The sequence below is a fragment of the Colias philodice genome, chromosome 17, assembly GCF_061535455.1.
Source record: "Colias philodice isolate Cphi_HAF_F1 chromosome 17, ilColPhil1 Martin Lab GWU primary, whole genome shotgun sequence".
Classification (NCBI taxonomy): domain Eukaryota; kingdom Metazoa; phylum Arthropoda; class Insecta; order Lepidoptera; family Pieridae; genus Colias; species Colias philodice.
The window spans coordinates 6,839,388-6,867,289 of NC_143102.1; the positions used below are offsets into that span (position 1 = coordinate 6,839,388).

Genomic DNA, 27,902 nt, shown 5'->3' on the forward strand with positions numbered 1-27,902 from the left:
ACTTCCAATGTTATGACTTATTTGTCTCGCCTTTATAGATTTATCGATTTTCGAAGAACACAATCGATTAAATCTGCATAATACATTCACTAAATAACCTGTAAATTGATTTTTTTTAACTCCGTCTGATGCCGTGATTGGAAATAGAAACATCTGGTTTCGTAGATAAGGAAGGAAACAATATTAAAACGACATGACGAATCTTTAATGTTCTCGATGACATTTCAATTATAATTTATGGCGAATGGCAGACATAATACGTGTGGACACCATGAATGAATCGGTATAAGTATGTTTATTTTCGTATTTTATTTTAAGGAATACAGATTTAAAGCGATATGCAAACGGATCTGATGTAATCCCAAAAAAATATGTACGCAATGTGAATCATACTTTACGAGACGGTACATAGATCATCGCACTGTAAAATTGTTATGTAAGAATATGTATTTCCTACGATCTGACGTAAGTGAGCTGAGGTCAGCGGTTTTTACATTTTTTTATATATTTAGAGAACAATAGTATTAATCTGTGCGCACATTCAGAAGCGTTAACAAGCGGCATATATTAACAGAAACACGTCAAATCTGTAAAGGCGTAGTCGACTAATGATTTAAGTAGTAAAACCCGAATATATAATATACGATCGATAGCCATACTTGGCGTTTCTTTCAAAAACTCAACACCGTAAATTACAACATCGTTGGGCGTCATTTGCATTTTTATTGTCGCCTGCATCATACGGAATGGATAAAGCCTGTAATATAATCGGCGGACCGCAAAATTGAATTATTTATTATTCGGTTCGCTTGTAAAACACAATTATTCGGCGGCCGAATGTCAACTGTCGATGTCTTTTTTGGTATCAGTTCAAATCGGTGCGGTCCTGCAAATTCACATATTTAAAGCTAAAAAATTCGCTATCATACTTTCCTGATTTCTTAACAGGCAGTTGTGTCGCAGCGTTGATATTGTACGGTCTGATTTTAAACATTTATAAAGATTTTTTTATCGTTTCGTCGATTCGCCGACGGACGCTTCGTGTTCAAGTTTTCCCTTCTACTCCCTGCTATTTTTCACAAATGGGTAAGCGAATATTTTTTTATTATATTTTTAGGACGCCAGTCAACAATTAATAAATTATTTTAAATTTTAAAAAGGCCAAAATGACTTTTAATTTAGTGGATATTCAATAAAGTACAAGTCAGGTATTCAGCGAAGAATTCGGTGGCAGATTAGAGATTAATCGCATTTATCATTCCGAAATATATGCATTCAAATACCATATTCTTTTTTTATTGATGCAAAACATGATAGAGATTTTCGAGAATAAATATTTTCGCAATAATATTTCGTTATTTTGCTTTTTAAATTAGGCGATTCTTTATTCTGTATCTCTTAATGACGGTAAAATTCTCATTATTTTTATTGGTTTTGTTTAACCTCGAATAATGGCTCATACTTATAAGCAATATAATAAATCTCTTAACCGACTCGGTCTTATCCTTGTTTAATCACAGTCTTAACAAGATGGTAACGGTGAAGCGGACCATTATATCCAAATAAGGATTCGACTCTAGTCTTTCTTACGACGATCCGACGGGAAAGCATCTGATAATCTTCCGTCTACCGATCTGCATGTACCTTCGTGTTCAAAATTAACAATGATAATTTGACAGGCCAGCGTGTAACTCCATACACAAAGACAGCAGATTACATTGAATAGACTAAGGAATTTAAGCCACGATTGTACACTCGACTCGACCTGTGTTCTCACAGCATCATGAGAATGCTTTTTACAATCGATATTCAAAAAAGAATAGAATCGATGTCTCTGTTGTCAACGAACAATTCTTTCGAACGCTAACAGTTTAAATGTTGTGAAATGGGACTCTATTGTTTGGGATTAAGTTCCTTTTTTGTTTAAATTGCCATGGTTCGTTTTGGTCTTCAATTGCGTCAGCGGTTTATAAAGACAAAGCGCTCGATTGCGTCGGGTAGACTTAATGTAGAATATCTTATAAAGGTTAAATATCAGAATGTTTGTGTTAAAGTCAGAAGCCACGTACCTAAATATCACGCGCTCTACCTAGAGCACATTTTAAAGTAATATTTATAGATTATTAAAGATGTAAAGTATCTACCATTAAGATTATATTTTAGAAAAGAATAGTTGCTTTATTTAGTGTATCACTATCGCTTTCACAACAAATCAAGTATTAAAAAAAAAATATAAAAAGAAAATGAAATATGCCAAAAATATTTATTACCGTTCCTCGAAAGTACATTAATTCTTGCACCATCTTTGGAGGGTACAAAATTAGAAAATTAGCAACGCACGTCAAGCGGTGTGGTCGCAGTTCGTATTTCTGTCAACAAAAGAATCTAATCGATTGACGTCTTTGTCCGGCCGTAAACGTCGATTGTCTCTACGGATTGTGAGCAAACATTCGGTTTTCTATGTCCACCATTGTTTATTGTAACACTTCGCAGTTTAACACCCGACAATGAGCGTATAAGCTTCCCGTAGTTTCGCATAATGAAGTCCAATTTCGTAAACAATGCGACTGTAATATGTTTTGATGTTTTTACGTATTGTCAACGTGAATAGTGATTGGAATCTAACAAGCGTGACCGTCTTGAATGGAATGCAAGATTTGTTAGGCTCAACTTTTTTCGTCAAAATTGTCACTTTGTATTGTAATGGATTTTACGTGGCGCGTGGTCCGTTATCCAAGTTTTTTTGTGTAATAACTGTTTATCCTTGCGAACGTACAATGATATTTAATTAAAAATAATATTACGCTTGTAGGTACCTACATCTGTTGTGGAATAAGATGTGAAATTACAAAGAGCATGTCAAAGAAAAGTAAATGAACAATAAACTGTTATTTATTAAAGTATAAACCGAGTGATGTCTGTACATAAGTAACGAGTGTGCGAGGTGGAGACAAATGGTTTGGGGGCGGTGCGTATCGCGGTAGCCGCGGGCGCACATAAATAACAGGCCTCACCGCAAACAAGCGCCGTATTTACTACATTATTATATTTTATACATGCACTCTCAATACACGGAGGCTCTAATACGGCCAACCTACATAATGACGAGAACGCGCGGAAGGCGTAACCCGGTGGCAATCTACCGTCTCGCTCGACGACGCCTCGGGCGCGCGCCTAAGCGAGACGAACAACCACAAATTTATTAAAACGAAAAAAAAAACTTTACTGCTACTGCACTCCGCGTCGCGTCGCCTCGACAGAACTAGATACATTTTTCCACGTCGCTGGGCGTGAGCGAGACAGCCGCGGCCCGGTACGCGCGAGCGGGACGGCTAGCTTTCCGCGAGCGCCGCGCGGCCGACCGGTCATGTGGGCGCTGCCGGTGTTGCGCACGCGCAGCTACTTCGACGCGAGTTCCACAGCGCTGCGTCGTCCACCTCGCTTGGCCCGCGCGACCTTTGCTCGCCGAACTGAGCCGCTTCCTGCTCTTCTGCTGAGCATCCATCAGGCCCCTTCACCCGCGCGATCATCCGACGCATCACCGGCGAGGGAGCGACAAAGATGGCAGGCGGTCCCCAGCGCCGTAGTTGAAGGTATTCGTAGAATGCGTGATCTGTATCGGGCGGGCGGCGCGGGGCGCGGCGGGGCGCGGGGGCGCGGGGCGCGGGGCGCGTTCGGAAGCGGTGGCAGCTCCCAGCGACTCCTGGGGTTATTCTTCCTCAGGCCACTGCTGCTCGAGCTACGTACCAGGCGAGCCAGTTTTTTCCGTCCACCGCACCGCACGCCACACACTCGTTAAGCCCGTGCCAACACGAGAAGTCGCCACTAATAAATTACTGTTTTTTACCGCACTCGAACAGTCTACGCCGCGCAGCCGACTAATTTATACGTAAAAATAACCATTAATCAGTATTAAAACCCAGTCATTCGCGCCCAAACACAGTGAGTACTCCAACTCTTACTTAATTTTAACTAAATCGAAGCTCTCTTAATATCGCGTTCCTGAGATCGGAGATAAGGGATGCACCACCTCCAGTAACTCGTTATCGCATGAGATAATCTCAAATAATGATAAATCTGACGAAACAATTAAGAGAGAGATCGATTTGACTTGCAAATGTATTTATGTTATGTTTATATGGTCGTAAAATTTATATCTTCCTATTTTACTACTTTTATTTCACAGCCATTTGATATTTTTGCATGTTTTATTAATATGTCAACTTTGTTCATATGTCAAACTAGTGTTAGAATTGATATCTTTGTTTTATCGTTCGTCGTAATGGATTAAGCGCAGCAAAACATTTCCAATTGGGTTCATTTATTGTGAATTTGTTTACTTCTTTGGGTCTTTCAGAACATTTCTTGAAGATGAGCCATAAATTAATCAGAATTGGACATAATTTATATTTATATTATTATGCACAAGAAAACTGACCTACCACTCATAAAATATCGAAATAAAATCGTTAGATTTATAGAGCAGCTTGCTCTTAGCGCCTCTTGGCGCTAGGTTCCAAAAAAATGTTATTCAAAATATGTCTTTCATGCATTTTTTTCGATGTAAAGCACCCGACTTGAATCCCATTCAATGTGGAATTGTGTCCATTTTATAACGATTTATGGTTTATTTAACAATAAAAGAAGAATGGTTTTCGAAAAGGTCTCCTTTCAAAAGATTACACGTACGAGAATCGTTTAATTCGTTACTTTTGTCGAACTCTAGTTTTTTCACGCATCATTAGGTATGCCTTTTGACGCCCTTAATGTAGGTTCCCATGAGATTTGTGTAATGTTGTCGATTTTCACACAAACTTTAGAGAATTAATGACACTCTATAGGTGAAGACAGGTGAATTTTATACTGCAATATCATGTGCCAGTATCCAGTAAATTATTATCTACTAATGCGCAAAAATATTAAGGTTTTCATTTTTATCACATGTCATTTTCCAGCTGAATTTATTTTTCATTGTCAATAAATATTTATGTCCATTATAATCCGTATTTATGTCCGCTATAAAATAGATATCTTTATTTTATTTCAAAATCTAAAGTAATAAATCAGAACATGACTCTATTTTTCGCCAATTACCTATTATAGTTAAAATCATAATCTTACTACACGGTACATTAATAAACTAAACCGTATTAAACATACTACAAAATTAAAAGTGTTCACAGTTCTAAATAATCATATACATATTATTGTGAAAAAACGACATGATTCGGGTATCAATTTAAATTGATGTTTAATCGCAGGCCCGCGGCGACAAAAATTTACATTTTTATAACTGAAGCCGATTGCATGTAGCCCCAAAGCATGCCCACTGTTTTGTTAAAATATTATTATTTCAAACGTCACGAAATGAGAAAATATTTGTCACATTTGCGTATAAAATTATGATACTAATGCGCAAAGAATCACTTGTTTTTAGTTTTTACGTCATAAATGATATCTGCTTCATATTTTGCGAGCGCGTTTACTATTTGCGTCAACTGTAATTGCATAAAAAGCTTAACAATTTATTTGAATTTTCATATAAATGTACAATTTGATTCTTTTTTCGTATGAACATTTGAATTTATTAAATTGATGTAATACATAATAATAATATTATGAGCTTACTATTAAACAAATTTTGTCTCTACTATATAAACAGTATTACGGTAGTGACATATTGTTTGTGTTAATTACATTTTAATTTCTGCTTTTAAATACCTAAGACGATAGTTGAGATAAAATTTACTCTAGAAACTATTAATTTTAATAGTTTTATCTTGTATTTAAACTACTTAATAATTATCATTTCACATTTGATCATTTCTAAAGTCAATTACAAAAATAGTCGTTTTGCGTGTTACACCTTCAATGACTTTAATACTAGATACTAAATTATAGACTGTAAAAACAATTTAAGCTTTTGTGTTCTAATGTGCATATAATTATACATTTGCTTTAAATTTTATGTAGACGTAAGTGTTTTTTTATAATACTAGACTTCATAATATAGAGCGTGTTGTTGGTATACAGGGTGTCCCACTATTGGTATACTAAGCGCGAAGGAACTTGTAGTTTTGCATACACTGATCACGTAAAAAATACTTTAAAAAAAAATTACGTCCAAAATTTTTTGCAAAATTTTTCCTGAAAATCCGTGTTTTCTTCTCTAGCTTCGCGCAGCTGGCATATACCGCTTCTCTAATATGAGCATTTTATCTATGAAAACATAATCTTAAACGATAGCTCACGTGCTGGTGGCAAAGTTGGGCGGCTCGCTTGTTATGGGTGTACACATAGAGTTTTAAGAATTCATCTATATGAAAAAAAAATGCGTCTGGAATTTTTTAATTATTTTTTACGTACTCAGCGTATGCAAAACTATAACCTCCTTTGAGCTTAGTATACCAACAGCGGGACACCCTGTATAATGTTATAGTTGCACTTTAAGTAACCTGAACGAAACAAGCTGGTTTAAAAATATACAGCTACCATGCAGCTACCATTGTGGAAATCACAAGACAAAATTGAAAGATCTGTGCTAATATATAAATAACTTCTTTAAAAATTTCACTCTACTTTTAGCCAGAAGCCAGACTAAAAATCATATTAAGGGACACAAAGTCAATTTATCAAACTGTGACTTACAAACGAAAGTCGACCATTAAAAACAAAAAGGGAAAACGTTCGAAATTTGAAAACGTTCGGAATGTTTTGAATCCCGGCGGGGCGCATACGTCACTTTCTTTTAAATCCGCCGAAGAGCACAGACTGTCACATACGCGGCTCATATTAACACATTGCTGGATGTTTACGAGCCACAGGGTGGAATAATGTCTGAAGACAATGATTATTTATCGTCAGAAACGCTTTTGTCATAACGCCGACTCGTGTATCCATTTATAATGCGCTCGTATCGACGGGGACACGGAATTGATTGTTCTCGGACGCCATGTTGGTGAATACATAAGGGTTTGTTTACATAGGTTCGTAATTTGGTACTCTATGGTTTCAAAAATTATAGACACAATGAGAAAATGGTAAAAACTGAAAAAATATAATGCTAAGTATATTTTTAATGGATAGATAATCAGTTATGAATACCTATATTGAATTTTCTCTAAATTGAAAATACCAACAAAATATTTTGTTATGAAAATATCAAACGTATAGGAAAAACGATTGTAGGTACCTATATTTACAAAGTCAAAAGCCGCATTTGTACATAACGCCCTCATAACATATAATTTGAAGAACAGGAAACTTTTGTTTGCCTGAGATAAAGACAAAAGTTTCGGCTAAGCTTATCTTACCGTGGCTATAGATAAACGAATTCCTTTCTGAGATGTGTTAAATGGTTAAATACTAACAAATAGTACGGCGGACTTTACAGGGGTGCATAACCTTAAAACCCGTAGGTATCGACTATTGTATTGCTAATTTAAAACTAGCTTTCGCGCGTCTTCACCCGCGTTTTAAAAGAAAAACCCTCATAGTTCCCGTTCGCAAGGGATTTCCGTAATAAAACATATCCTATGTTTTAAACCAAGTTACTTTCTATATGTGTGCTTAATTTCATCGTAATCAGTTCAGTAGTATTTGCGTGAAAGAGTAACAAAACATACAGACCTACATAGGTACACATACATCCATCATCCTCACAAACTTTCGCATTTATAATATTAGGTAGTAGGATAGGATTCGTTACGCAAAACACATTAAAACTTCTAACTTTAACATAATACGTATTTATCGTTGTAACACGAATCCCGTTAATAAGACAACATCATACAATAGCACCGCTCACAGGGCAATTAAAATTGTACGTGTATTGCATACAAAGAGTTCGCAAATAGTACAATTGTACAAGCAAGTATGTAGCTAATCTCTTGTATTCTATCCGTTCGATAACTTATCGCACAGCTTTGTTTGCGCACGAGTTGAATGCGAACCCTTTGAACATCCCGACGTACGACTGATAACTTTATTTAGCGATAACATTTACGGTGTATAATAAAATCAACTTACCTAAGTAACATAAGGCTAACTGATAACGCTTACCTATGGGTAGGTACCTACCTAATTGAATAAACTTATCGTTGTTTGAATAGGACTTTTCTAATTTATTATACTGCTTATGACGCGAATTCGTTGGGTATTATCTAGTGTGAACGGTTTGACAATAAATTGTGATCATAAACGATATAATTCAAATTGACACTGTTCGACATGACAAGAATATGATAAATTAACACTTATTCTGTCAATAGTCAATAATATTATAATATTGTACCTATACCTAGCAGATATTTCTTCGTAACTTTTATTGTAATATGGTAAAGACAGTTGAAAAAAATGTTGGTTATACCTGCTTTAGAGTAAAGAGGTATAATTTACTTTATTTAGAGTACACTTCACACGTTCATTCATGTCCATTGATTGTTAGCTAAGGCCAGTTCACACCGGCGCTATTCGGTCAAGCATTTGACAGGAAGCGCCACAGGTGTATACCTGCCTTTTTTGCTATGTTTGACCGTTTGCGGTCGATTTTGTTTGCTAAGATTAAACAGATTATACGTTATATTTAAAGAAGAAAAATAAACTAATAAAAATATTGAAAAGAATACGTAAACTTTAAATACAAAGCTATAGTTATCGCTGTTTAGATTTTAAATTAGAGAACATAAGACGTTAAAGTATCCCACGAGAATTAACCTCCGGGCGATAGAAAGTTCCTCCCACGCGTCGTCGGTAAAAAAAGTAAAAGTTCCATTTTTATATATTCTTTCTAATTCGGCTGCCGTGTTACGCGCCACGCCCTCGCGTTTTGATTGGTGAACAGTAGCCGGGTAACGTGCGTTCTTATTTTGAATCGTTTTGTTTTTTTGCACTGGCAGCTTTTTATTGAAATGTTTTTTACGGAATCTGTGGATCATATTTTTATTAGAATTTAGAATGTTATTAAAATTTCTCTCACTCTTTTAAATATTTATTTTTTTATAGGGAGGTTATAATATGATCTACCTATGTTTATCGGTACCAACATTATCTACCACCGTGTTTCTTAATTAATTAAGGTTATTAATACTACCTAATAATTTATAAATCGTTAATACAATTATAAGAACCGTAATAAAAACAAACAAATAATAGAATTAGAGCTACATTTAATTGCCTAAAGCCTAAACTATTTAGTAGCATAATATTGAGATTAAGACCGCGGGCCAACTTCGTGATGATCAATTATGTAACTTCATGATCACGATGCAGTCTTTATGATCATTTTAAAGGTTTAATTATAGTCTAGTAACATTTCACTAATCCTTAATAAATATGCCATCATTGTATTGTTTGTTTTAAAATGAAAGTAGGCATTATTTTTTATTAATAGATCTAGAAAAAAATCGCAAAACAATAAATTTGACTTACTAAGTTGATACTTTCCTTTAACATTTAAATGTTATAAATTATAATATATATACATATATTATATTCTTCTCTTTAAAATTTATTCTCTACCGCATTTTCAAAAGCACTTATTAAGAATTTCTGCTATGTACAAAACTAGCTTCAAAAAGAACCAGTAAAAAACGCATCACACAACGGCTCATATAAAAGTGATCACGTCTTTGATTGGCCGCCGCGTAAACCAGTAGCCGTGTGTTCGCATGTGTGTGCGTATACGTATATAATACATACGTGTGTAAATGCTACCGTGCATCCCGAGGGGATTCGTATGGGGATGTTTTGTATGCAAATTGCGCGCGTTCCTTTTTCAAAATGGTCCACAGATTATGAATTTTTTCTTTTTTTTCCAAGTAGGCGGGATGGAATAAGTTTGCATAGGTATACAGTAATATTTTGTTCGTTTTTTTAATTTTTTTAATAATTATGAATATCAAATAGTTTTAGAATTGCTGGTATTTCTTCAGCTCTGAATTTGTTTCGTTGAAATATACGTTCCTTTTTTGGTTATTTAAGTAATCAATAATAATGTAGGTATATATTTAAATTAATCTTTATTCATAGTACGAAGAAAATTTTAATCAACTTGTTTATGTATCTAAGTAATAAAAATATTCAAAACGTGCAAATCTTAATTGAAATAAAAACAAAAACACACGTTCATTACAAAAATAAGCTCTATAGAATTAAAAAGAAACCCATATACCTACATAGTACCTAAATGAATGTGTTTTTATATACCTAAGTGTTAAGCAAGCTGGATTACAAGCCTGAGGGCAGGGAGGGCGAAGCGTTGCCGGAGGCTATCGGGCCGAGAGTCCAATATATCAGGCACTCAGATACGTTGATCAGACGACAGGGGAATGAATGGAGTGGCGTTTATGCTATTTTTTTTATTTAGAATTTATTAACAACTTATGTTCTTATTGATTTGAGAAGTTTCAATGATTTATATATAAAATGTTGGAAAAAATACAATTAAAATTAATAGGTTAGCTACTTATAGGTTAATAATTTCCTAATCTCAACATCATGTAATACTTAATGGTAACATTTTTGCATAGGTATGTTAGTACGAGATAAGTGTCTGCTACGTAAAATAAAGAAAACTCGAAAACGTATGTAAAAAAGTTGATTTTGTTAAGGCATTGCTCAAAAATGATTATAATTATGAGACCGTTATATTATAACAACGTTACAAATTTAATGATACCTATAATAGTCTATAAATCCCAAAAATATTTACAGTTCGTGAAATAATTTTAACCACGTAATCATTTTGTAAGCTCAAAGTCGACTCCATTCCTCGCGCTGTCCGTCGCCTGCGCATACCGTTCCTGTGAGAACGCGCGGTACATAAACTGTTCGTTATTTTGCTCACTCGCTCATTTGTATATTATAATTTGGTCTCGGCTTAGTGCAGCTTGAATTTAAATTAAGTTATAATGTACTCATTATCTTTTGCTAAAATAAGGATAAGTTACAATCAACTTGATCGATTTTTATGCATAGGTAGGTAGTTTATAAAAAGCTTAATAAAATACATTTAAATAAAATTTATATTTTTCATCAAACCAACTTAGGTATTTTCGCGTCAATTTTACTTCAATTGTTATTCAGTTATTTTATTAACATTGGAGTATTTTTATAAAAATATAGATTAGTGGTTCAATCTTTCACTTGCTATAATCATTAAACAATAGCTACGGAGATATCGCGTCCATTCATAAAAAATAAAACACACCGCGTAAATTATAAATGCATTAAAATCTTTTATAAAAAGTATAATTATTACAACGTGATTCAGCTCATACTCGGCATTCTATTCAAAAATTTAAGGACAAGTTAACAATTGTATTCCATCCCTTTCACCACCAAGGCGATCCCTATCAGCGCGAGGGAGAACACGAGTCATTGTTCGTAAAAATGTCAAATAGAATGATAAACATAAAATTGTGTTGAAATACAAGAGCACGCGCATAGCACGAGATACTTTTATTCTTAACCATTTTATTCTTAATGATATTTATGGCGCAGAATGAGTTAAAAGATGGCTAATTTACTGTCGAGGCTTTAATCGTTCTGAGCCGGCATTATAGCTTGTTATTTTGCGTTTATTAGCAAAGGAGTAAGTATCCTTCACTTTTTCATGAAGACTATTAATATTTTGTGCAAAGTTCATTCGTTTTTGCAACGGGTTGTAGGTACGTTACGTAGTTGAAAAGTATTAAGCATTTGTGAATTTTATCGTCTCATCTATGTAAATTTTATTACACTGCATAAATATTTTTGTATTACATACTAGTTTTAATAGGCTGGCATGAAAACACGTAGGTTTTAATTAATATTATCGTGAGGTATTTATGAATATAAATAAAATTGTTATAGGATCTTTATCAGCACATATTATATTCTTCCCACAATAGATTTTATTTATTAGGTATATGTAGATTTTTACGCACAGTAGATTTTTATAACCTACCTAGTTATGAGAGTTTAAGTTTTAGGTCATATTAAACGTCATGTGAAAACATACGGTCTATGTCATCTGTGTAACGACACATAGACCGTTTTGACCAACTTTTTGTACAGTGGACAATGGAAATGCTAGTTTCTGCACGAATTTCTCATTCGCCGATAAGAAAGTACTTTTGCTTTTTTTCTACCACCTACCATTGTCATTTCAGTAAGCTTGTTACCTTTTGCCCAGGTTGCCTGGAAGAGATCACTTCTAAGTGATAAGGCCGCCTAATATACTATACTGTTTTTTTTGTTTTGTATACTTATATTAGCAATAAGTTTTATATGTATAGTTTTATTGAAGAGTAATAAATAAATAAATAAAATAAAGTATTATATTTTGTTTGTTCCAAACGCAGCTCCATTCATTTTTCGTCTTGATCATTTTAAACAGTTTTAAAGATTTTGTTTCAATATAGGGTACGCGCAGACAGAGAGCGTTCTGCGTTCCGCGTTCTGCGTTCTGCGTTCCGCGTTCTTTGTAATGTGAAGGATCTATAGCGCCGGCGCACACAGAACGCAGTTAGACCGCGGCGGTCATTCGGAACGCTTGCGTTCTCGCGTTCTCTGTACAGAATTACAAAGAACTCGCGTTCTCGCTATGGCTGGTCCGTCTTCTCCAATTGGTATCTTATTTTTCTATTTCAGATTTTACATAGTCATGTAACTCATTGAAGCTTTTTATTGACATTCGAAAATAAATACAAAATCTCTCTTCATCTTGAAGCAGCTCAGGGATAAGAATACTAAATTCTCCCATATCATCTCGTTTCGTGTTGATAGGGTGTACCCAACATTTTCTACTTTTTTTTGACTCCTCTAGACTTCACAAAAAGCAAGGCTTCATCTTCGGAAGATGAACTTTCGAGAGGCATGTTTCACGTGCGGAGAGTCACGAAATAGAACGCAAATGTCTTGAACAGCTCCTGTGTGCGCTAGAACGCAGAACGCAGAACTGACGAACGCAGAACGCAGAACGCGGAACGCAGAACGCTGTATGTCTGCGCGTAGCCATATTATCTAAAATCATTCCTTAAATTGCAATTTGCCTCAAACTTATAATTCACGTATCCTGTTACAAGCGCGCTAAAATCCAACTTGCACAATCATCAAGCGAATTTCAACTTTCATACCAAATTCCAAGAACCATAATCCCAAGTCACGCTGACTCAGCGAGCGAACAATACACACACAATAATAGATCTATTATTGTGTGTGTTCACATTAGGCACGTCTATAGACACAATAACTTGATGAATTCCCTTTCATCTCTTTCAACATCTGATTTTCTCTTTTAGGTTCAAATGTTTTGAGATTTATCTACTTACTTGAGTAGTTTTTAATCTTGTAGATATTACGGCTATGAAAATATTATGGCAATAGTATTAAGGAATAAAATAAATGTTATGGAAAATACTTCATTTAAAAAATTTAATACAAAAATCATTTTTAATTACTCAAAATACACTCTTAGGAAATATCTTACACAGTATTTTATTCGACACTACTGCTAATATTAATGTACATTGCCAGCGCAAAAGCAAAACAAAAACCACGCAATGCACTTAAAAGAAGCATTGTAATGCTTAACAGCATCAACTATGTTGCTCACAATGGAAAAATAATTTCGTTTTAAATGTACTTTTATTAATTTGTGGAATGTTTCGTGATTAACTGGTTAGTGGCAGTTTTTGTTAAATATATTGTAGCCTTTATGATTTGCGAACACATCGTAAAGTTATAAAATAGAATAGGCCTTGTTCACACTGTGGTATTTTGAATTCTATTGCTTGGAATTGGAAATTATTATTAAAAAATACAGAATATTTGTTAGTAATTAAATTATAATATGATTCGAGATTAGTCTAATTTTTTCATTGTTGTCGTTCGAACAAATAAGGAAAGCAAAATTATTACAAAAATCTTTTAAAATTTAAAGAAACTGCAAGAACTAGGCAGAGGAATGTAGTAAGCGTGACTAGAGGCGGCTCGTGACAAAATTTTATGGGTGTTCACTTGAAATAAAACACTGAAAATACATGGTGTAACTGTACAGCAGTACATTTATCAAAAAATTACTTATAAAGGAAATACATACGTCTTTCTTTTTGGTGTGCAAAAATATCTATAACTTAAAGCGACAAGACATTCGTAAATGTCTGTTGTTGCTTTCATCACAACCACATAACCACGGTGTTTTCACATAATATTGTTCGGATTTAAACACACGCGTATATGTTTTCATTTTTTCGTACATTTTTGCGTAAGGTCAAGTTCAGGCCGTGGCAGTCCCTTAGCTTTCAATTCAAGCCGAATTTGTAACGTTTTAACACACTTTTTAATGAACGCCACATTACAATTGTTCATTTTCACACTCACAAGTAATACTGATAACTACAGACTATTTCAACACGTATCTTATGATTTTAATCAGAAAATTCCCGAATTTGCATTCGCGCGCATTGAAGTTGACTCGAGAGTCGAGTGTTTGTTTATAATATATATAGAGAGTGGCAACGTCGCTGTCCTGTGTACGGGCGCCCAGGCGCGGCGGTAAATCGAACCGGCAACGTTTGCGGGAGCGGCGCTCCGAATTTTGCTATTTTTCCATAGAAAATCTTCTGTTTCACGCGCACAGGGCACTGGCAAACCCTCTCTTTCACTCCTATTGGATTTCGTATTAGGAAATGTACTAAATATTTTTTCATTGGAGCGCAATCGTGAGCGCTCCGCTTCGCGCGTTATTGTATAATACAGTATTATTCAGGTATATGGAATGATGGAATGATGGATATATTTCATTGGTATTGACAGTAGTTTTTTACGATTACGATTGATTTTAAATAGTAATAATTAATATTAATAATGAAATTAAGGAGTATGATTTTATTATAATAATTATTTATGGGAGTTCACTGCACCAGCGCTCCTTAGGGCGAGCCGCCTCTGCGTGAGTTACCTATATATTATAAGTTATAACTTATATCCTTCTCTGTAATGCGTTTTATAATCTGTTTTTTCTGACATCTTACGATACCTAGGTACCTACGTCATTTATCTCAATCTACGAGTGCTCGTACTTTTTATCATTGCAACCTATAAGTAGATACATAAACATATTTTTCAATGCAAACATATTATACAGGAATATAATACCTATTATACTCGCTGTTTTTGAAAAAAAAAATAGTATCTACAACTGTACAAGTTATACTACCTATCACGCAAAATTCTTCTATCCGGTCTCTCCTAAGTCCTACACCTACCTACAATTGCCTATTTTATGTGTGTTTTTTCCGGTAAATGCTATCAAACATTGAGAGCTGTATTCATTTTTAATTTTAAAATTTACCTAGGTAATTTTTTTTAAGTTTTCATTGGTCTTGATGCAATTTACAAGCAATTTACATATATAACTGGTTTCATGCTGATATGTTGATAGATATATACATGACGTATGTTTTTTTTTTAATTTTTACCCTTTTTTACCAGTTTGAGCCATCTAAATAGCGTTCAAATCGAAGTCAATTTACAAACTAAGATAATTTTGCTAAATACTATTGCGTTATGCCATAACTAACACAAACTAACCTACTGATATACAGTTTATGTAATACGAATCTTGTAGCGATGTACCTTTCACTTAATATTAATGAACAGTTGACTCAGACCTTTTAAAACAAATCGAAAACCACAGCTTCTCACCTGCTGACGCATAATTTAGCGATCTTTGGTAAAGTGTTAAGTTATATATAATATATTAATGGTTGAGTTATTACTAATGTATTAGGAGCTTAAGAAATTCTGGTGGTAGTGCAGAATGCTAGATGCATCTGGGGACCAAACGATCAGGTATTTGTAAGTATATTAATTATGATGTTATCAGGGGCTGTTTATCATTCTTAGCCGGAGATTGAATTTAAGATTTTAAAGTTAAAAGGCGTACCTAATATGCACTTAGGTATGTACCCTTGCCTCAAAAGTCGCGCGTTAAAATAATTATAAGAATTACAAATCAAGCCAATTTTGAAGCCATATTTTCAATTAGCTAACACAGTTTAATAAATATTGAGGAAATTATTTTTTTTCAAATAAGATAATGTAACTTTAAATTTTAGGTCACTTGTCAATATCTTGAGTTCTCATTACTTACCTACTAACTTCGCAAAAACAATATATAGAATGTAACAATGAATTTCCACTATTTGTCACAGCGCAGTACATTTCCGAACGTCGTTCTATGAACGCAGGTCAATAGTTCATTCGCTGAATCATGTATCAATTTTGAAGAATGCCGCTCCAAAATATCGGTGCATGATTCATTCGTGTATCCGCTTATGTTTTAATTAATGTGTTTAATGTTATTAGAGGCCATAGTTCTGAGGAGGTAAATTGAATGTAACATTTTAAGGTAAAATAAATATATGATAGAAACTTTGCACTGCAGATAATATATAAAAATAAAAACCTACAATTAAGTATGTACTATGTAGGTACCTAAGTAAAATCTAGTAGTAGATACAAGTTATTACCTACTAGATACTAATTAAAAATTATTTTGAAAACAAAATATAAGCTCTGATTTCCAATCTACACTAATATTATAAAGAGGAAAACTTTGTTTGTTTGTTTGATTGTAATTTGTAATGAATAGGCTCATAAAGTGCTGGTCTGATTTTGATGAAATTTGGCACAGACAATCTTTAGACCCTTAGAAAGAACATAGGCTACTTTTTATTGCGAAATATGTACCACGGGCGAAACCGGGGCGGACCGCTAGTTGGTTAATATAGTACCTACCTACGTGTATTATACAATTTTACACAAATTGACCATAAAAAGCCGTTCTACTCCAACGATTTCGCTAATATTTCTCAGCTGTTAGATCAAAAGAAATTTCTAGATAAATCTCTAGCCATCTCTCATACCATAAGAGATGATATAGCTACTAAATCGTGTACTTCGTGACTACAAGATAATTATCTAAAAGTATACAGGGGACATCTTCCGTAAATGGTAGCCAGTTATGTCGAAATGCTTTAGATTTGTTAGATTGCCGATTTTTCGTTGCCATCACATGCCGCGATTTTGACGTCGTGAGTTCGTTTTTTGGTTATTTAGGGTGCACTCACACACATCAGTCACCGTCAAGTCACCGATGACTGATCGGTGACGGTTTGTGTACGTATCCACAAACACCAGTCACCGTCATGTTGTCCGTCAGTCACGTCGCCGGTTTGACTGAATCATTGAACACATACATCAGGTTAGTCAGTGATTAGACGTGTGTCACGCAAGAGAACATGTAGCAATTATTGACGGTAGCACGACGCTGACTGAACTGAGACGTGACGGCACCGGGTGAGTGGGGATAAAAGTATGATACATGTATGGAAAGATTATTTGACGTGCCTGACCGGGGACGTCACTGATAGATTTCGTGCCGGCGACTGTCGTGTGGGAACAGAGTCATACTAGAACTATTGATACATATTTTTTTTTAATCCTGTCCGGTGACGTGCCGTGACGGTGACTGATGTGTGTGAGTGCACCCTAAGGTTTAATGACATTCGCGTCTAGCGTCTTGTCTGGAATACAATGATATAGTGTTTCTGGATGAATCGTGCTTATTTAAAATATTTATTAAAAACGGATAATAAGTTTATTTTGGTGGTAAGTTCTTGATATATTTTTGGAACGTAGTAGTGAATCTAGGTATAATTTCATGTGATGTTGTTACGATTATAGCCATTAACTTATTTCAACTTTTTAATTTGACCTCTACTAATATTATAATATTAGCCAAGAATGCCTTTAACATGTACCAGGTACCTAGTATATTTCAAAGCAGTATTTATTACTCATTTATTTATAAATACAAGACATAATTACAAGTCGGTGTTGAAGCGTGAAATAACTGTTCGCACCACAGACATGTATCAAGATAGACTAAGCGAGTGTATGTACTTCCCGTGTCCAAACTAAGATTATGAAACTTACTTGACGCTGGCCTACACTCAGTCCGCGCTTGCAGTTCGCCAAGGAAAGACGTGAAGCTGAATAAAGTAAAATGCCGAATTACGCCGTTATAAACTGTAGAAACTCCACAGCTGTGAGTGGCCGAGTTAGCAGAGATGTTTCCTTCCACCGGTAAGTAATTTTCTAATCAGAATATGCACTATTTATTTTAAAATCAAATAAAGAATATCTGTGGAAAACGATCGTGACAAACACGGATACCAAATCATACGAAATGATTCGGAATACATTGCGGCTTTTACTTGGCACGGTAAAGATCGAGTCGTATGATAACAAGCAATGAATAGCGTCTTCTCATTTTTCTGTTCTCATTTTTCTGTCCAATTTTGTGGTTAGTGATGTTCATTTGATGCAACAGTTCTCGATTCTAATCGATTTTATAATCGAACAGAAAAATGATAATTTGAAGGAGCAATTTTTCAGAAAAAAAGGCATAGATTTTTTTTGTCATTTAATACGACTTGACCTAGAACTTTTAAGTATTTTAATACAAAGGTACTAAAAATAAATATTATGACATGGACGCCATTAGTTAAAGTGTCATCTTGGGAGTTTTTTAAGAAAACTCCTTATTGCTTAGACTATGTTTGTTTTTTCAGTTTTCCAAGTAACCCGAACATAAAAGAAAAATGGATTGATGCAACGGGACATAAAGATTGATTGATTGACAGTTTCATTACTTTCTTTCGATGGCCTCTCTAGTACGTAGTACACGGTAACTCAATGGGCATATGTAAGAAAAAGCTAAAACACATTAGTTTACTTGTTAGAATATTAAAAGGTTTATAAATTTCTTTTATCATTCCTCTGTCTATGGTAATTATCATTTTTCTGTCTTGAATCCAATTAGTAATCGATTACGATTCATTTATTTAATTACCTCTTAGACATAGATCTAGTTTGATCTGATTTCTTTCGATTTTCTTCGATGGGATAGGACGATACTAGAATCGCCGCGCGAGTGGCGTCCTAATCGATTTAGCGTAAAATGAAATTACCATCACTAAAAAGCGTTCGTGACGTCATAACGCGTCAAGGTCAGTACAAAAAATATGACACGCTTGGTTTTCATACAGATCGCGGTACTTGCGTAGTCTATCTATGTCTGTGGTTCGCACCTTTGAATCCTTAGTTAAGATTTTAATACTGTGTGAAAATTGTTTTATTTAATAATGTCGGCAGTTTAATGATTTGCAATTTAGTGTTACATCAGACAACACTAAATCCCTACAGCAAACGTGACATACAAACATACAAACTATGGTTATAGGTAGTGTTGTCTTCTGAGTTAGCGATTCCTAAATATGAAAGACGGTGATTTCTGACAGTTTTTAACGTCTCATATAAATATTACAAGAACTACACAAACTAGAAAGTGCAATGAACGGAGCAATAACAACAGAAGTCGGTAATTTTGCGGTTGTAAGCGCCAGTGCCAAAAGTGCGTCGTGAGTGAAACGCACGCACGGTAGCGCCGCGAGCGGGCGGCGGCTTTCCCACCGTGACCGATAGTAAACGTTACTTATGTCTCTGTAATTAAGTAAAACCCGCACAATTTGCTCTTATATGACGAGAGACGTATAAAGTGACGTATACGTAAAGTGAGTTTTGTTCCGATTTCAATTTGGTACCGTTTGCTTTATTCCCATTGTTTCTTTATTTTACTGGATCATTTAATTTTATAGTATATCATTGAGGACTTAATGATTCGCGTCATTCGTGATAACGCACAACCTTAATATTGCTTATACATGAAAACTACGTGTGATCTATTCACAAACTCATGCCCCACAAATCGCTCGAACGTATACTGAAACGCGGTACAACTAGTATTGCAGTGCATTTTCTGTATGAGCCTACCGTCCCGCTACCTGTAGCCTGCTCATTCACTCGCACGTGGTGGGGGCGATGCGTCTTCCGCGTAATGTTATCAGTAGTTTCCGCACCCTCGCTCAGTTGCCAAACGCACCCGCTTACCGTCGCACGTGTCACATCCAGTTGCAATAACTCATTAGCGATCTATGTTACTGTTCAAGTTTGTGAAAGTGTAGCTTGTTCTTTTGACGCTTTTAAGGTGCGTATTACGAATTGATGGTTTGGTGTGCATGTTTTGTGTTGATAGGTGTATTTATAGTGTTTTGAAATTTTGTTATTGTTTATAGAAAATTTTATTTTATTTTGTTTATCAAGAAATTATAGTCGTCATATTTTTAATTGAGTATGTTGTGGGTGGTATAAAAATATTAGTACTGAGCACGAAATTACTCCATTATACGAGCATAACGTTAAAACAAATAGGTATTAAAATTATCAGTGCGCGCCCCACAACATTTTCTACTTTAACATTAGCGCATAGAGTTAAGAATCGTATAGAGCTGTCAACTGATAAGTTATCATTGTCAACAGGCGCCCAAGCCCCGCCCGTCACAAGCACCATAGCCCAGACAAAATGTTCGCCGTGATGCAAATCGACGAAGATCACACAAGAGATTTCAGGCGTAAACTGCGCCCAAAATGCGAGTTCGTCTGCAAGTATTGCCAACGTCGGTTCACTAAGTCCTATAACCTTATGATACACGAGAGGACCCACAAGAGCCCCGAGCTGTCTTTCAGCTGTGAGGTCTGTGGGAAGAGTTTCAAAAGGCAGGACAATTTACGTCAGCACAGGTAAGTGAAATTAAATTTTTTTAATAGTTTCTATTTTAACATTAATTGTAAATTGTTATAAAGTTTAAGACAGGTTTTAAAGACTGAATATGAAATTTAATTTGTTAGTTTATTGGTATCACAGTGATGGCTAGGATGAATAATTTACTAAAGCTAGTAGTAGTAGGTAGTTACTAGTTAGATTGTTATAGTTCGGGATTTATTTATAGGAAAAAGCTAAACAAATACGTGTGTGGTTGGTTATTTATACTTTAATTATTATGATTAAGTACCTGACATTGGTGATTACATAACAATAACCTAATAATTTATATTGTCAAACTTGGATCCTATGTCTGAATTCAGGTAGGTATGTACAATTAAAATGAATTCAACTGCAAATGGGCCATGATTTCAAAACTTCTTACAAATTTAAATGTGAATAATATGCACCTACCCCTTCCGTAGACTAATCGAAATTTATTTTGTTTATCCTTTTGAGTCTCGAAAACATTCCTTTGATTTATCAAATCAATCATGCTATACAAAACTTTACACAGTCCGTTCATTCTTACCATTAAATTTTCATACTTCCAATCAATTTTGCTCAAACAACCAAACCGAATGTTACATTCTATACATTTTGTAATGGGATTGTTACGTTAATTTGACAAGCGACCTACATTCTTAGCGGTTTCTCTGTCACAGGAGACAAGGCCGTGGCTAGACGCATCGAGGCGTATTAGGGCTTTACTTTATCAGCAGCGCAATCAGCTGTGACGTTCTGAGCTACTACTGTTACAATAACCGCAGGATCAGTGGGTTTTAAAGGGTTCTGAAATACTTTGGTTGGGTCTAATCTTTTCGTCTTAAAAGTGTAAGTAGCTGGGAATAACAGCATTTTATGTCCAAGGGAAATTGTGGATTGTGGATAGAATATTCGCTGCCGTTTGAACAATGAATTAGTATTAGTTACAGTAGTTTGATAAATTGCATGTTAATTTTATTCAATAATTCGAGTTCATTAGTTAATCGCTACCATAATGATTTGTTGTTAGTAATTAATCAAACAACAAACAGATGCAGATATGACTAATTTGTTAAATTTAACGACTTTACCAATTAAAAATTATTGCAATTTGAAATAAAGGCATTTGAATCGTCAAGGATATCTAAAAGGGCAATTAAATAAGGTTTTAATTGTATAATTCTTATCTATGCCATAAATGTAATCGTTTAAATTTATTATCTACATACAATGTCGATTACTAAGCTTTAAATCAAGGTATTAATTTATTAGGCGAGGTCCTCGGCTCAGACGAACATAGGAAAATGCAAGTATCGAATGCATTTTATGAGTACATTGGTTCTGATAAGATTTGTAATTCGTGGGAATGAAAAAGACTTACTTTTGTCTTATGTCTTATAGTTTCCTTTGATTTATTTGCTTTAATGGGTCCAATTGAAAGTATATCAAGCATCATTGGTTATAACGTTTTAGTCAAAATATTTCGTTACAAATAAAAATTATTTGATTGTAGTAGTAGAAGTATCATTTAAAAGAGGAATAAGGATGTTTCTGAATATATTTTCATGTAGTATGTAGTTACTAATCTAATCGATCTATACCATCTTATGCCTTTCAACGATGTTTCTTACCATCTTCCATGTTTCATCCGTTTTTATTATTGGATTAGCTTTCACCGTGACAATGAAATCGTCACTTCCACAACAAGGCCTTTGAACTTGTTAATTTATTTCGCTACAACAGTGGGATGGTGACATTCTTGTACTTGGCTAATTACCATACAATGTGCTAGTAGCGACGACTTGACAGGCTTATGACGTTTCGCTAATTCATCTTTGTCTCCAAAATAATGTCATACTCGTCTCTGCTCATTGTTAGTGTTTGTTTAGTGGTTCAATTATTTATTCATTCGTTGCTCGAACTCATTGTAGGTTTAAGTAAATTAGATATACACAGTTAAAATTTATGTCGTGTCAAAATATCAACAGTATCATATTAATGCTATAAGAGGAGTAGGTAATTTTCATCATCATTCACACTGCGAATTTGGGATATAGGAATTCTTTTCTTAGTTATGTCGTATATGAGACACCCGTCTTTACTTATCAGTTATTCTTGGTATCATCTAATCTTTGAATTACACACTGTTATATTTCTGGCTTTTTACTTCCTATTTTGAGTAGTTCACAAGCTTTATGACGCAGTAAAGAGCGCAGTGCACACGTGAATGTGTGCCGTGTGAGAACTCGGAGGGCTGCAGCCGCTACCGAGATCTCGATAGATCCCTCACGCGGAATCGTGAGCTCGTGACGTGGCGGTGTGTTAACGGTTCTTAATAGCCCCTAATGCTTCCGAAACTGTGCGAACGCGGTAGCCCCATATGAGCACAATTTGTAACAATGTATACCGTATCGATGTTACGGTATCTATGCATATAGGGGCAAGACACGTGATGTAACTGTAAGGCTAGATGGATTGATCGACCGAAAAATTGGTGATCAGTTGCGGTTGGTGCGATTCTGTCTGGAAAATTGATGGTTAATTTCATTTCGGTATGTCTAAAAATAGATATCGTTCTTTCACACTTTCATTTCGTTTTGTATAGACGATAGAACATTCCATTCTTCTAGATTCATCAATCTATAGCGGCAATTTTTTGTGTCGTGTCCTCTTTACCATGATTGAAAGAGACCTTTCTAGGATACATTCTGTCAAAACTGTAAGCCATGAAAAGCGCATACGTAGGACACGCTAGTTGCATATATCGTGTGAACCTCTGTACGTGAGTGCCGACGGCGGTGAGGTACCGCTACTGATTATTTCGCTAAATAAGTGTGCATGAACCCAGTACTGATCATTTACGCGGAAATAGTTAAACGTTTGGCGATGTTTACGACCAATTATTCAATTTTCATAAACGCTCTTATGCAGGGGTCGACACGACTAGCTGTTTTATTATACTTTTCTATATTTTTTTTAATGCATATATAATAGTTTTGTTTACGTCTAGTTACCTTTTTCATCCTTGTAGCACGCGACGGTTGTTATACAGATTGAAAAAAATGTATTTTTACTGGTTGTACATTGTTTAGTTTTTGTTATACCTGCAAGCAAAAAGTACCTTTGTGAAACATCAAATTTTAACAGATATATTACAGAAACTGGTCTCATTATCACATGACAATTTTACCGATATGCAACTATGATAAATGCACATAGGTCTATAGTAAGATTAAATGTCCCTACCACAGAATAAACAGCCGTGTATTATGTGTGAACGGGCTAACATTCGGTGACATTTATACCCACTTAATTAAACGAACATCTTAGTCACGTACAGATATCGTAATTAAGCTAGCCTTTGACGTATCGATAACAAAGGGCTTACCACCTTAATTGCGATCGAGATGGTCTATAAAGTTAGCAGAGTGGGTCATTGTTCAGATCAGGTATCGGCCGATAGGTCGATTCGAGTTTACTTGAACTCGATATTATCTTTTTAGTAAAAACTGTAGTTGGGGCGTTTTGTTTTCTTTTTAGGTTTGTGTTGCTTGTGTCTAAATTACTTTTTTAAACGTTCCTATATATATTCTATGTCTTGATTTTAGTTCATGTTTCCGTTAGTATTTAAAATATTTTAATAGTCCCTAGTTTGATTGTAAGATACAATTAAAAACTATCAAAATAACCCGTTAACAATTTTTTAGCTAAAGTTCGTGCGATGCTGGCCAATTTAGCGTTCGAAGCTGGATTTAATTCTAACAGAACTAATTTTAGCCAAGCTCCAAATAGGTAATGTTCCTGCGCAAAGGTAATTGGGTATAATTGAACTAGATCGGAGACAATGGGTGTTTGTACAAAATCGTTCGCGACGAAGGTGGCAATGCGGTTAATTAGTTGACTCTAAGTTGGCTTATACAGGGTGTTGAACTGTTTTAGCAATTAGTTTCAAGATAGGAATATGTTGCTTTTGTTTTAGAAATTATGAGGATAAAAATAGAGGGACAAAGTACCTAATTTCAATAACATTTTAGAAAAGATTTTTTATGATATTTAGGTTTTAGACATTAAAATGTTTGCATTATTATATAATAAATAAAATTATTCATAGGTTATAGCCATTCTTATGTTAAATTGTAATTTAAAAATCATAAATTGAAACCATACCATATTACGGTTAAACAACAAGAATCAGGAAGCCCACAAATAAAACACTAATTAAACCACAGTCGTGATAAAACAATCATGCTGTATACGAAAACGGTTCCGTTCCCACACTACATACAGGGTGTTCACGAAGTAACCCGATGTATCGGGAAGTATAAATGCTGTCACCTGCGCCCTTTACGATACGGTTTCGACGCGATTTCTGCACGGATTACGTAAACCCATCGCGATCTTGTGTACTTGTAAAGTGCAATTGTTTTATTCGATCGTAGTATCGAAATGCTACTTGGAAATTTAGATTTCAAAATATTAACTACAGAATTAGTAAATTACTTATAGTATTTCTATGGTCAGGTATGTTTATTAATATCTGATCTATTGGAAAAAGTAAGTCAATGTTAGAAATGCTTTATCGTTTTTGCATAACCTGTAGTAATTAAATGTAACAGAGTGCTAAATATTCGATAAAATAGTAGCTATTACGGCTAATTTATCTGCATTATTAGCGCTGCAGGTGACGGGAATTTAAATACACATAATTAATATGAAGTCATTAACATTTCAACACGTTTTATCAGATTACTACACCGTGGTTCACGGGCGGACTAATCTCTTAATCATGATTACGTTCATTATCTCATTACGTGTGAGGCGTAAAAAATGTAATTACGACATTGCAAGGAATTTATGGTTTACTTTTGTAAGTGTTAGGAAACGGAAGTATGAAAACTGCATTCGTAGATAATAATAATTATGTAATTTTTAAATAGTAAAACGTATCAGTGTTCTCGTCATTTTCAAGGATATTTCGTTTAGGTTGGACTGGAAAGTCAATCATCAATTTACGGGTACCTATAATATAATAATTAGGTATTTAACAACATTAGTGAAAGCAGTTAGCAGGAAAAATATGACAAGAAAATTTCACTGTGATACCAATTTTAATAATAATTTGTGTTTTGTTTTTAAAGTTTCATTCACTGTTAATATATTTTTAAACCTTTTAAAAACTTAGTGAGGATTTGGCCACGTGTTTCTGTTAATCCCTTTAAGATGTTTTAGGCCTTGGAGGCTTTAGCACCTAGCGAAAAACATCAAAAAAGGGCTTTTGACAATCCTTTAGTTTGTTTCAGGGATAAGTTAAATCTCATTTGGGATTTTAACGGTTAAATTTTTAACATTGTAACGGTGTATTTTTTAAAGACTTTTTTATACTTTTTGGTGACATTGGTAACGGTTTCAAAATTCTAAATTTTTCACTAACAGTAGATTGTATTTGCACTGGTTGTGTACACAAATAACTGGGATTGTTGAGAATAATGTATTCAGAAAATTATTTTTTTGCAAAATAATTTTGGCAAGTCATGATTATTGACGCTCGACAGAGAATTAATGTATTTATAACATCTATTTCTTATGTCAAATGAATGTTATTAACATATTTTTCTCGATTGTTGTAGATGTAGTCAATGCTTGTGGCGGTGAAGGTGATGGAGGTAGCACGATTCAACAACGGTCTCTAACACAATAGAGTAAGGTTCAATATTGTACAAATGTTTTTTATCAATTCAACATTTTTAAACATACTGAATGTAGGATTATTTGATGACATTTGATTTGCAGAGACCGCGATATTGAATATTTTTGTATTTCAAAATAAGTACGGTCGTGCTTATAAACGCCCTACAAGCATTTAAAATTTAAATTTAATCAATTTTTCTATTGGGTGTATAGTAATTAGTAATATTAATAATTCTTAAAACTTAAACTTAAAGGTTATGGAAGATAATAACTAAATATTTTACAATGTGTATTTATTGTGTTATGTTTGTTACAGAGACATTCATTACAAATCCAACAAGGAGACCATGTATTTGCGATGGTGATACCACAATTATGAAGACCCCAGTGACGTCAAACGCTTTAAAACCCGGGAATTCTGTTAACAGTATTCAAGTATCACCATAAAAAGCCAGAATTAAATATAAAACAAAAGAATATTTAAAACAAGCGGCCTGCCATAAAAAAAGAAGATCAAATATTCGAATTTGGAACGCAACGTTCCAAATTGGAATCTATTGAAAAATGCGTTTAAATGTCTGGTAGACCTTTGTTTTAAAATTATGTTGTTCCAGTTAATTCAATGCAAATATGGTCATAGACCGTGTAAATAAATATAAAGATACTTACACATTTTTAATTTGATAATTATTCGTTTAAAATTGTGTAAACATTTTTTATATTTAAATATTAAACATGCACGTTCCATTTAGTATCCATATTCGACAATATTATAAAAAAATGTTGCTTATGTTGAAAAAAATATTTAAATACAGAAAAAAATGTATTCTGGTGATTTGTAAATAGTATTTATTAGGATAAGTGACGGTAGCATATAAACGGCTTAACTGCTTAGCTATATTCTATGTAAAATAATATTTATGTTATATTTAAATTGTTATGATTAGCTTCTTATACGTAGAACGTACGGGATTGTTTAATAACTTAAGGAAGGATTAGGAGTTCGTTCCTAAAATGCCTATAGAGAGATGATTAATGAATATTGATATAATATAGCTTATATAAATTTTATGCTTCATAGATATTGTATGCATCGTTCCTAAAGTCTCTTTTCGATAAAAATCTATAATCATTAAATGTCATTTAATATTTTGTTCATTTATAATTGTAACACAACTACTATACTTCGTTGTTACGACGAAGTAATCAGTAGTTTAAAATAGTCTTAACACAAAATATATAAATCTTGTTTATATATAAAATGTCATAAGACCATTGCCTTAATATTATAATTTATAATATATTTGAAGATTAGGCGTTATATTTTTATTCCACGTGCCAATATTTGACAGATATCTGTCATTTAGCCATATATTATGAGTTAGAATAAGTTGTATAAAAATGAATATGCAAAATGTTTCTATTTACTTATGTATTTCATCGTGTAGATGTATAACAATAAATAATAATTAAATATTTATCAGCGTTTTATTCTTTAATATACCTGATTAAAATT

General features: G+C 34.1%; 1 protein-coding gene across 5 annotated transcripts; it reads left to right on the plus strand.

Moving 5' to 3' along the window:
- The first annotated feature begins 850 nt into the window (after window positions 1-850).
- drm (odd-skipped family member drumstick) lies at window positions 851-27,864 on the plus strand. Of its 5 annotated transcripts, none has more exons than XM_089705680.1 (3): window positions 851-1,086; window positions 20,431-20,691; window positions 26,703-27,864. In XM_089705680.1, the coding sequence occupies exons 2-3, from the start codon at window positions 20,474-20,476 to the stop codon at window positions 26,749-26,751; spliced, it is 267 nt and encodes an 88-aa protein (XP_089561806.1). In that variant the 5' UTR covers window positions 851-1,086; window positions 20,431-20,473; the 3' UTR covers window positions 26,752-27,864. The 5 variants fall into 5 exon arrangements, with proteins under 5 accessions (XP_089561806.1, XP_089561807.1, XP_089561805.1 ...); XM_089705681.1 differs by lacking the exon at window positions 851-1,086 and adding an exon at window positions 3,447-3,593; XM_089705679.1 differs by lacking the exon at window positions 851-1,086 and adding an exon at window positions 3,732-3,942.
- The last annotated feature ends 38 nt before the right edge of the window (window positions 27,865-27,902 follow it).

Bases quoted from the DNA above. Each gene is read 5' to 3' on its own strand.
- drm (XM_089705680.1), top strand. From the start codon at position 20,474: ATGTTCGCCGTGATGCAAATCGACGAAGATCACACAAGAGATTTCAGG. The intron at 20,692-26,702 runs GTAAGTGAAATT...TGTTTGTTACAG, and splicing joins GACAATTTACGTCAGCACAG to AGACATTCATTACAAATCCA.